The following is a 12,559-nucleotide window of genomic DNA, read 5'->3' as shown; positions in this document are numbered from 1 at the left end:
TTAGTTATCAGCTACGGTCGTTGCTTACGCTCGTCATTGCAACCCAGTAGTTGATACCTATCATCGCTCGCATTGGCCCGCACACTTACCCGCCTGTGTAAGCGAGGGTGTAAAATGAAGAAGAAAAGTAAAATCCGCATCCATACATCCTAGTGTGCCACTCGTGCTCACGACCTATGTACAGCTCGTGAGCTTTGTATTCGCGGGCGGGATGTGTAGAAAGTTAATATGAGGCTGTACACTCGCGAGTGTGCAGGTAGCAGAATGTATATCGGAGACGAATGAATCTAATGATTTAAAGTCTCCGTTAACAAATAAAAAACGAACGAACGCAGAATGTATGCACACAGTGCCAGCAGTTGTTTGGCGTAGGCTTGCGTCAGTGGAGTACGCTTTGGATGCTATGCTTTTCACACACGCTCGCCTGTGATTTTTAACCTTAACGAAAACAAATGTACAAGTGGCTGAAAGACAAAAGAATGGTGGCCTCTGATGAAAGGGGAGGTGGGAATCACGGAAATCCCCGTCGCGGGTAGAAAACTATTTAAACTTCTTATTCGGTAGTTCCACTCCATGATACTATGAAACACATATGATTTCATTACTTTGTCTACCATTCCCTCTGTTTATTGGAAAGTCTACCGTTTTTAATGTCTAACCTCATTATAAAGTTCAAGTCAACAAACATGAGGTTAAGTTTATACATTCTCTTTTAGATTTGGACCACTCACACAACTTATAACGGTTTAAATGCAATATAATTACAGCCACTTTTACTTATTTGTACCTCCCGCTCCCATTTTCAGCGACCACCCCGCTTTTGTCAACCCCCTGTACTGATTTACTTACGTCAAGAAACATGTACGCTAAGTTTAATCAAGAACAGTCAAGGCCTTCCGGAGTTATGGCGCAACTCGTTTACTTTTATATACTTAAATATGTTAAAACCACACATATTCAAAGTTGATTTATTTGAGATAGAAAAAAATCCACTCTCCAATTTTTTGATATTATGCACAAAAAATCACGATCTTTCAAACGCAATCAACCGATTTTAATTCTGCTTGCACCTTTCTGAGATACTAACATTTGAAAACGGCCTATTTTTATCATAAAATTTAATATAAGTGTAGAAGTAAAATAGATAGCGAATTTCTTTTTTCACCAAAAGTTGCGTCTTATTGAGCTTCAAAAGTCATCTGAAGAAGTGTTTTGCGAGAAATGCAAAATAAAAAAGTTATGGAGAAAAATCGCAAAATAGCAGGGTCACCCTAACTTGACTCAGGAAAATCGCCCTAATATGGAAACGGTTCGAGATAGAAGGATTTTGTCTTCTACAATATTACTCAAAATATTTCAAGCTATGAAATTGCTGCAGTGAATATCGCTCTATGTTGTTTCGTTTTGAAGATAATTTCTGGATCTTGGTTAATTTAAGGGTCACCCTAAAATAGCTCATACCAAAAAAAGCGCCATCCTAAGTCAAGATTTTGTTGCTAAGACGTAAATAGTCTAAAATCAACGACTACTGAGTAAACAATTTTTTCCACCTAATTTGGCTTTCTGGACCATAGTGCATTGATGGAAGTGCAATGGAGACATTTTGGAACCAAATAGCCACTTCAGTAACCGGGTTTGGGTTCAATTGATGATTTTAGAATATATAAGCTATTTAACTTATAATGAACCGGTTAACGGGGTAGTTCTGGTTATATTGGGGCGGTTTGAAACAAAATCGCATGGCACTGAAAACTTAGAAGTTTTAGTTTTAGAAGCAACCATTACCATTGGAATAAAAACCATCTTATGTGTTGAAGGCATATCGTGTATCATAGCTTCTAAGGTATATCACACTTTTGTCCCGAATAACCCCATATGTGCTGAATCATAATCCACCCAGTCAGCTTCGGGGTAAGATGCTAACCTAACAAGCAAGCCGTCGTATATTCGAATTACGGCTGGGAGGTGCTGCTATAGAGTCAGTAGGATCGTTGCACTAGCCCCGTAATTATCCTGTACTCTAATAACCGCCTGCGAAGTCTGTCTGTCTGCCCAAGTATCGGGATTTGATGTGCCGCAAAATGAATTATCTCAAAATACAAAAATGTCCCCGGAGACAGGTGGTTGATGTTCCGGAGCCGACGCTGAAGCGGCCATTAGTCGACAAAATACTCCGAAATTTACCTTTGGTGTCAGTTTTGGGTCATACCTTTCAAGCGAAGCAAAGAAAACGAAGTTCGGATTGAAAATGAATGAAAAAGAGCAAGCTCAAAATTTGGATGGACCGATAATACAAATTAATTGGGGAATCTCACGACATGCATTGTACAACGGGAGTAAATTATTTGAATTTATAAGAAGCAATAAATTGAAATAACTTACAGAAGACAACTATACAAAAACTTTTTAAATTAGGAATATCGTAAAAAAAGAATTCATAACTACATATTTCATCACTTTACCCACTGTCCAGGCAGATTAGACGAGACACAGGGGGATTAAAATACCCAACTTTTGTTTTTGTCTTGGTTTGACTGAGCGAACTGACAGATTCAGTTGGTTCGACTAGTTGAATTTCATAACGGAGACAACAGCTAATAATAGTAAAATTGTAATAAAAATACAGTGTTTAATTGCTTCCTGTTTAATACTTCCAACCAGTAAGTGGGAGCAAAACCAAAACTGATAAATGCTATACGGACAATATGTAGAATTTGACAGCCTCACCAGTCCCTAGTAACGAGACTGGAGCATTTAGACGAGTTGGCAAGGATGCCAGAAAGAAAAGTGTTATGAATTTTCAAAATGTATCATCGAGACGAGAATCGAAATCAATATGCGGCTTGTGATCTTAAACAAATCTTATATTGCAAATTGCATCAAAAACGTGACATGCAAGAAACTTGCAGACATATTACAAGTAAAATCCCCGCAACGAGCTGTCAATTACATATGCCAATTTATTGGGATTGACACTAGCAATAGTTGACATAAATATTTGACAACTCGCCGCTGGAATTTTACTTGCAAACTGTTTAAAATATTTTTGCATCTCGCATTTTTAATGCAATTTGCGATATAAGAATTGTTGATGTGCTACTGTATTGGTGGTTTGTGTGCATCGGGAAATACTTTGCAACGAAAAAAAACAGATGCAAACACATCGCGTATACGTATACGCGGCGATGTGTGCGTAATATTCTTGTCGGCAATCTCTATGCTAAACTTCCAACGATATGCGTAACCAGTGTAACGTATAAAACAGGAGTAAAATCAAAAGTCGCGCAGGTATAGATTTTGATTTTTATTATTGTTCACCTGGCAACTTTGACGTTTTCGAACAAAATAGGTGAAGCCAACACATCTGGATCACTGGATCACTTTTATGCTAGTGTGCGTGTAAAAGAACGATTAATACGATATTTCCGCAGCAGCAAACTTAACTTTTGTAGCGGCATCATCTTAGTTAGACGAATGTAAATTATTGTTGCCAATGCACTGTTTTTGAGATTCCTAGAAAATTCTTCACTTCTATATAACTAAATTGATACATGCATGATTGAGTTTTTGTTGGTTTGGTCGCGTGAGCATAAAGATTATTAACACCTTTTTGCCATTTCCGTACAGGAATTCCATAGAATTGTTCTGGCAACTTTGCTTTGGCTCAGCTAGTCTAAAGTTGGAAAACAGTATAGTAAATTTTCCGTGTAAAAAGCCACTTTCCACCGCCAGGTTCGCTAGTATCTGTAAAAGGTTAGAGTAACGAGTTTTGATTTTAACTTCCACTTCTGTTCTGTGACATTATGGTTAGGTTGCTGCTTTATTGCTTTATCCAATCCTCTCCATAGTGCCTGCACCATTAACACCACTCAAAGTTTTTTGCCATGGTGGTTACTTTTATCCACTGTTTCTTTAGATTCAGATTATTTCCCAACACCTAAGGCCAAATACGGCCAAAGCAGCGCCTCGCCTCCATGAGACCGCAGGAAGGGCCACAGGCGCTTCTGGAAGCACTCCTCCCGGTAGCTTTACCCGTCGTGACGTACGGTTAATTCATCCTGCTGCACCGACAGATGTCAAACCAAGAACTTTTTTGTGGAAATTTGGCCAATCATAATGTTACAGAACAGAAGTGGATGTAGAAATCCAAATACGTACATGCTACTTTCTACAGACACTAGCGAACCTGGCGGTAGCGAGTCACTTTTTTCCACGAAAATACACGAACGCATACGAATGCACACGAAAGCATGTGAAAGCTGCTATGCGATTGGCAGCGAGCGTTCTGCTTATATTGCTGTTTTTTGCTTCTATTCCCAAAGAAAAAGAAAAACAAAAAAGTCTCTGTTAACAGTTTTAAACGCCGAATCGCTCGGAGTCTCGTTATCCATCATGACACAACTCGGTTTTCTCAGCCATTCTCGGTACAGCTTTCTGGTGCAGCTTTTGACTATCCTGTTTTGTTTGTCATTCCGGTTCGGTACCTTCTGGACCTTGAAGACGTGGAGGTCACACTTTTTTATCGTTTTTAACAAATCAAATGGAAGCATCCGCCATCCTCGCATGCCGCATTGGGAATCCAAACCTTCGACCAGCGCTTTGAATAAATTCAACACATTCCTGGCCTTCATCAGGTCAGCTGTCTTCGGTGTTCTGTCGCATCCTGACCACCGCTAGGTCGTGTGACTCTCCTTGAATGACTCCTTATTTAGCGGATCTACTCTTACGCCGATGCCATCTCAATAACCACTTGTGATTCTGCCAACGTTAACATTTCAATGTTTTCTCACACACTAGTGTAAAGATCATAGGATCGAAGGAGAACAGAACAGCTATTTCGGTATAATGATAAGCACAGTTTCTACGGGACGAGGAAACCAGGTCATGAACGACACGAGCGGATCGATAGATGGAGACACTGATTCAATGGCCATCTCAATGGCGATAGTAGTATTTAGTATTTAGTATTAAGTACCGGAGGAATGGATAGAAGGAATGCACAGTGTAATTTTTTTTTGAAAAAAAGTCTATGTCAATTTTTGTAAATAACGCTGAGCTACAATCAATCTTTTGATATCAAAAGAAAAAAAAATTAAAGGGATTTCAATGGTGCAGTTTTTTCACAAGGAATAATTCTATTTCCAGCAATTTTGTACAAATAAGGGCCACTATTATTTCAAAGAACCCCTGTGTCTCAAAACTTGTCTAAGGAACCGCATTTACCGCAAACGGAAGCTTAGCTCTACTCTCGCTGGGCCGGTAGCATTTATCAGTCGTCATATGTGAGAGCGCGCTGAAAGCTTCTATAATCCATCCACCGATCCGTACTTTACCTTTAATACTGTGGATCATCATAGAATTTCGAATGCATTACCGAAATGTTCGTGAACTAAAACTAACGTTTTGCTTTTGCAAAACCAAAGCCATGGGTATAAACGTCCTGTTGAGAACTTGGCCCTTCAGACTTCGCAGCCGGTTATTAAAGTAGAGGACACATACGGGGCTAGTGCAGCGATCCTACTCTATAGCAGCACCTCCCAGCCGAAATTCGAACATACGACGACTGGCTTGTTAGGCCAGCATCGTACCCCCGAAGCTAACTGGGCGACGTTTTGCCTTTGATGGTCAGCATAATTTGACTTTATTTACTTTATATTTACTATTGAAAATCATATACACTCCGGTAGCGAATCTCTGTTGATTTCATGCGTCATTAATTGCTGCAGTATTTTCTCATTGTATAAATACAAACCACTAAAAGATAAACCTCCTAAAACATTTACATGTTCGTCTTTCATCTCACAATGTTCATGTTGTGCGTGTCTAACGATTGCACCTTTAAGAACAATAAAGAAAATTAAAATTCTCTTGCAGGAACTTAACAAATTTGAGGATATGATGATCTTTAGTATCTGTTACATTTGTTTAGGGTTCTGCTATGGTTGTTCATGTAGCTGTAGCCATATGGAATAATTAAGCGTGACAAAAATTTGATTAACAATTAACAGCACCATTTGAGTAACAATAAACAGTAGAAAAACATGCATGTATTAATATAACCAGATGAAACCATATATGTAGTCCAATAAAATTAAATGAAAAAAAATATTACGTGCTTTTACAACAAAACCCCTCGAAAATACACCCTCATTGCAGACTGCAAGCTTTCAAGAAGGATTCGGAGGAAAACTCGAAAGAGGACAATTTTCTGCCATCGAAACTTGGGACGCACCTCAGCGTGCCTCGGACACCGTGCACCGAAACGGGACAGGTGAGACCACTTTCATGCACTAGCAGATGAATATCATCACTCCAACTGTGTTCACTGTGTTTCAGGTCGGTCGCAACCGGAAATGCAGCATTGTACAGGAGGAGGAAGACGACGAGGATGATGTTACTGGTGCTGGTCACGAGGAGCTATCCGCGCCACTGAACCGCCGGGGATCGCGATCCGAGGGTCGCATCAACATTACCGTTCAGGATCGTATTGCCGAATCGGAACGGTTGAAGTTGGAGGCTAAAAAGCAAACCGAGGCCATAGAAAAATACGAACACCAGCAGCATCAGCACCAGCAGCAGCAGCTGCAGCACTTGGAGACGAAGGAAAATTCCGCCGCTCTACTGGGAGGAATCGTAGGCATCGGTAATGTAACGTTGATAACTAGTGAAAACAGTAGTACCAAAGATAGGCTAGGAATTGCTGGTGGTGGACTACAGCGGAAGGTACCACCGGAAATCAAGCGTACCGGCGTGAATTACTCCAAAAAGACTTCCATTCTCAAACCAAATTTAGCTAAAATAGGTGATGGAAATTTTAGAGCTAGTTCGTTCGACAAGTGTGTTGCCAGCATAAAAGACGTTGAGCTGGTGAATACGAAAATCCTTACGGATAGCTCGACAATAACTATTCCAATTCCAAGTTTGAACATTGTTACCGCTTCTAATATACCTAAGTATAAGACGATGCCCTCGCCGACTAGAGCAAACACTATTCTTAGTAACACGACAAATTGTTTAAATGAAATTTTCGAAGAGGGTACCGATGTTGGCAGTTCCGATAGTACAACAACCACTCCGCGTCCGGTAGTTCGAAATCAGTTCAATGTTCGAACTCAAAACCAAGGCAGTGGTAACGGTAACAATGCACATCGGCGGACCAAATTCAACAAATCTCGAACTGCGTCGTGCAGTAGTTCGGATGCGTCGGACGATGATTCGGAGAATAGAAAAAAGCGAGCTCATAAGATTGTCGATACTACGGTGAAGCCCCTAACGCAACGAAGAGACTCTCACGACGATTCCAGCGATTCACAAGATCCAGGTAACTCGGCAGCCCCTTCCGGTGCGGCGACGGGTGCTTGTGTTCGAGTTATTATGAGCACTGCAAACACCGATGGCAGTACAACCACCAGTAACGGAAACAGCAATCAACCACCGTCGGAAAAACGAACCAATGGTGGAAACAGACAGAAGTCGTCTCAACAGGTGGACTTCAGACGACATCGAGGGCGAAGGAGACCCGTGGAGACACGTCTTCGCGAAAGTCAGTCATTAAATCGAATTACCGAAGTTCAGGAGTCAGAAACTTCACATTCGGCTGCTGCACAGGCTGCTGCGGCAGCCATAGGTGCCATATCAACCCTGCCAAGCGACTCCGGTGAAAATCACAGTCGAACTGCAGATAGTCGTAACACGGCTGAAGTCTCGGTTGATCAAATTTGTAGCAATAACCTTCCGTTGGATGTGAACAGCATCGATTGTTTGAACAGTCCTAGCAACAATAGCAATACAACAACAACCAGTAGCACCCCCACCACCACCGGATGTACCGGCAATACTAGCGGTAATACAAATCCAACGAAGCCGAGAGGTTTCAGTGCCCGAATTTTCCACACATTCAAAAAGCAACAACAACAACAGCAGCAACCTTCGTCGAACAGTTCGACGCCGAGCGTCGATGCTCCGTCGCTGGACTCGAAAAATGGAATGACGGCTGCTGCAGCCGCCGGAGACGACATTGAAATCGTGGTCGAACTGGCGAAGGCACTGAATGGAACCGAAAGTAATACCAAGAATACGAAGAAAATAAAGATTCTTGGGAGGTACTTTCAGGTAGGTGAAATTTGAGTCGTTTTCAACATTTTATTGCAAAATGAAATCTACAAAACTTTCCCCTCCACAGGTTCACAAAAAAATCTACGTTCCCCTGTCTGGGCTGTTCCAGCGCGGTCGGCTCTATAAGGCACAGTCATGCGGCTCGATTGTGCGCGATAAGGTAAATGTAAACCCAAACGGTTCCGGTGGCGGTCGTGGTTCGGCCAACACAAACGCTCGTCATTCGACTATTTTCAATGAGAAAAATCGTTTCATCAAAAACTGTCTGACCGGCTCGCGGCTGCTCGGTAGCGACGGAGATATCAATCACAACGGCAACAGTTTTATCGCGATGCCGTCGTCGGGTGGTGGTGCTATGACCAACGGCACCGTATCACCGGCAGAGCTGATGATGGCCGGCGCTACTGCTGGTCCCAACAGTCCCTGCGGGCTAGCGGCAGCGTCCACCGGAACACCTCCATCAGTGCCAATCAAGACCGCGTAGTGGTAGTCTTCGGAGCGTGAAGACTAACGAGATTACACGAAATCGGCCGTTGAGTAGCGAATATGTAGTATCATATGTTAATTTGGAGCAATTTACTGTTCAGGTTATCGCATCCTGATTTTGGTACTAGTTTAGATCTGAACTGAATGTTCCTTATGTGTGTAGTTCACAACTGTCATTCAAATCATCCGCTGTCGAGGCGGAAGCCATTATTTAGGACTTAAATATTTCCCTCCATGTGAAGTAAGATTTTCTTATTATGGCCGATGTGATCCCGGATACAGCTAAAGTGCACCAAAGAGATCTCGAATATGTAGGTATCAAGTACTAGATGGGACGGCCCGTGCCGTCTGAAATCAAATCATAACATCACCTCTTTAGCTTCACTCCAAATTCGCACCGATAGACACCGATGTAGAGCACACCTTGTTCTAATGTACGGAGTGAAATATAGCAAATGAAATGGAATTGAACACGTGCAACGTGTTGGTGGATTGAGAATTTTCGTGCAATAATTATATGAGCTTATAGGTTTCTTGTGTACATTTAAAGAGAGCAAATCTTATAATCGTGACAATTTTTACTACTTTTTGTGTTAATAGTGTGCATGCAAGTATAGGTTAATAACTTTATATTTCATTCGAATAGCAAATCTGTCCGGTAATGATTGTTAAACAACAATTTTTTAGGTAATCGAACTGTTGAGGGCACTATTTAGTGATGTTTTGAATATCGAAAAAGTCTCAGACTCTACCTACTTTGTATGTGCTGTGCACAGGTCTCTGAACAAGCGATTGCTGAAAAACCAAACAATGCAGTATGAAGTAAAACGCGATTGGGAAATCTCTTCGATTCGGTGTCCGATTTGCTTTTCTTCTTGCAGTAGATCTTAGTTAGATATTACTTAAATAAATACAAAGGAAAATGTTGCCAATATTCCTTACCGCCCCGATTTCCCCCCTCTTATTTGTATGTAGACTCATGTATTTAAAAAAAAGCAAAATAAATACCTTAAACTGGTGTAAACGTTTTTAGGACAAACTTATAATAGGGCACAACAGATGAAAATACAAGTTACTACGACTGGGTGCAGAAAATGTACTATTTTAAGCACATATAGGATACTATCACTGCTGGCAAGCAAACACACGCATCTTCTTCAACGTAATTTCTCATACAGGAATCATCTTTCGCTAGGAAACAGAAAGTAAATCTTGGTTCCCGATTGATATATGTAGCGACATGTAGCTAATTAATTTCAGAATGCATAAATAACCATTGATTAATTCCTTATAAATGCAGTATAAACTTTGTTATTATAAACATTGCATGATAAAGTTAACATAAACTTCTAAATTTTTTCTAGCTGAAAGGTATTTGTTCTGTCAATATTTTATCGAATAACATACGATTAATACGTGCTGAAATTTTAGCATATCCATCCTGCCTGATAAATTGTGATCCTCTTAGCACTGAATATTTGATTCCACTTCACGAAATTTAAGTCCAATTCGTGTCTCGTTAACAGTTGAAGTTTCCTGGCGGTAGACTTCCTCCACAAATATGCACTCATACGACCACAGGCACCTGAACATTGCAGCTTTTAATTAATGCAAAAGAGAACAAAAGAAAAAAACAACCGATAAACATTAGCGAAGCACTCGAATTAATCTGTGTGTTTGTACTAGGGGTGGTAACTATATATAGATTAGTAAATCATAAGATATTGATAAACTGACAGTAATTGGAAATATGTAATTAACAATACAAAGTAACAAGGGAAGAACTACCAAAAACAAGCTGGACTTGTCGAGAAGTTATATATTTAAATGGAAAAGCAGAAAAAATCATTTGTTCAATATTTAACTTTATATTTCGCGCATTTTACTTTTTAAGATGAATTTACACATTGATATGAATTTGCAGTGTAAGAAAAATAGATACAAACAAAAAACATGCTAGTGAAATTGTTCATGTATTTCTTGACCATCATCATGCAAAAGGGGTCAACACAAACATCCTACATACAACGCAATCCTACTTATACGACAAAACCGGATGGAACGTTCATGTATAAATTCTTCTCTAAACCTACTTTAGGAGAGTAAGTCACAAGTCCTAACAAGTGTTCCTTTCATTCAAACTATCGTCTAATCATTAAATCTAAAACAAACAGCTCCATGAAACCGTATATTAAAAACCCAAATCTGGCGAGAAAACAACAAAATCTATCTAGTACTACTCTGTCCTCTATCCGTAATGAACTTTTTTCTTCGTACTACCGTTAAAAATCTAATCATTCTATAAACACCTACACCACACCACTAAAACATGCAAAGTCTATTTAGAACAAGCAACAGAAGGCATAAAAGTAACACGCATGCGTAGGTTCTAGGCTACACAACACAATAGATGTTCTAATTGGGTAGTTGAATGTAGTCTATAATCCAGTAAGGTAACGGATTAGCAAATACCCGCACTGCATAAAATAGAATTCAAATAAACCACCACCAACCACTACCCCAACAACCGTTTCGTGAATTAATGAATGCAACATGGCAAACAACACATTTCACAATCGGCGAAATATACTTCGCTCGTACACATACCCGTTTATTACGAAACTACAACACAACCGATAGAAAACACGCTCGAAACAAATTTGCAAATTAGTAACACCATCCTCTCACATTCACTCAGAAACACAACAACAGTAAGTCCAATAGGTAACCTTGTGGCAACAACGTACGCAATAGATGAAATTGAACAGAGCTGTCGAATAAATCAGCAAAAAAATAGACATACGAAAGCATGTATCCATTATTCACTTACAATTGGAGAAAGAAAAAAAAACAAACAAACAAACACGACAACTGTTCGGTGTACTTTGGAATAATTGCAACGGATAATTAGTCATTACGAAAACAAAAAACAGAAAAAATATGCGCATAATTTAGTTGCAAAATGGACAAGCCATGCCAGATACAGTGACTACAACAACTACAACAAAGGTGAAAAAGAAAACACTTATTCATGAGAGATAAACTATTAACCTGTTGAAAACTAATCGAAAACTTTTTTTTTTGCTAGACACTTAGCTGAGGTGTGCTCCGAAAATTCCATGTAAAAGCAGCGCCCTACCTGTTTCGCAGAAGGTTTATAATTGAAAAACAGGTCCAGGTGTCCAATAAGGGGTCCACAAATGGCGAATACATAGTATTCAAACATCATCGGGTAAGTTATATTATGATGACATACAAGACTCAACAAGCGAGCGACTGTGTTAGTCAGGGCAAATATTAAATGCTCTCCTGTTACAGAATTCATCGAAGGGGATATCGTTGTGATGAAAAAAAACCCGAAATTACAATAGTGTCGGCCTAATACAAAAGTTTGTCAACTAGTGGAAGGACATCATCCAGAACTTCATAATAGGTTCCATTAGTAACGCTCATCACACAGCATGAGGAAGTATCAACAATCGAGGTTAGTGTCGCCTAAAATTACTCTCGTCAAACAATGTAGAAATTACCAATTGAGGTAATCCAAGGTGAACCTATTTTCATAAACTATATCATTTCTAATACGCTAAAAGCGCATAAAAGATATACACCTATCCTGCATTCGTACGAATAGTTTGCTTCGAACGAATCGGGAAGCACTATTCTCATATTCGAATTAACAAAAGGAAGCGCAGCTCGAACGTTCGAATTGATATGAACGAAAACAAGAATACGAATCGGCTTAACTTTCGAACGAATATCATTCGTACGAAAACAAGAATAAGGGTGATAAATATTGGACCGAAGTTCACTAACTAGAATCAGCCCATCGAGTTTCTAGAGTTTATCTTAAATAGGAATTGTTCACTTAAAAGGGCTTAATTGGCCGAGTATGAACCCTAGCATGTTGGAAAAATAGCGCGAAATTTGTACAAGAGAGCTAAGATTACTTTGAATT

The 12,559-nt window shown here is 39.9% G+C and overlaps 1 protein-coding gene across 2 annotated transcripts in view; it reads left to right on the top strand.

Annotated features, from left to right (window-relative positions):
• Positions 1–11,633, top strand: part of LOC128741513 (SNF-related serine/threonine-protein kinase) — an 89,975-nt gene extending 78,342 nt beyond the window's left edge. For both annotated transcript variants that reach the window (XM_053837384.1, XM_053837386.1), the window contains 3 exons: positions 6,157–6,271; positions 6,337–8,112; positions 8,183–11,633. In XM_053837384.1, coding sequence (XP_053693359.1) covers positions 6,157–6,271; positions 6,337–8,112; positions 8,183–8,599 — 2,308 coding nt within the window. In that variant the 3' untranslated portion in view covers positions 8,600–11,633. The remainder of the gene's footprint in view (positions 1–6,156; positions 6,272–6,336; positions 8,113–8,182) is intronic.
• Positions 11,634–12,559: the final 926 nt, after the last annotated feature.

This window comes from Sabethes cyaneus, chromosome 3 (genome assembly GCF_943734655.1).
Source record: "Sabethes cyaneus chromosome 3, idSabCyanKW18_F2, whole genome shotgun sequence".
Taxonomy (NCBI): domain Eukaryota; kingdom Metazoa; phylum Arthropoda; class Insecta; order Diptera; family Culicidae; genus Sabethes; species Sabethes cyaneus.
The sequence above is the reverse complement of the archived record's forward strand: the minus strand, read 5'-3'. Positions and strand labels throughout refer to the sequence as shown.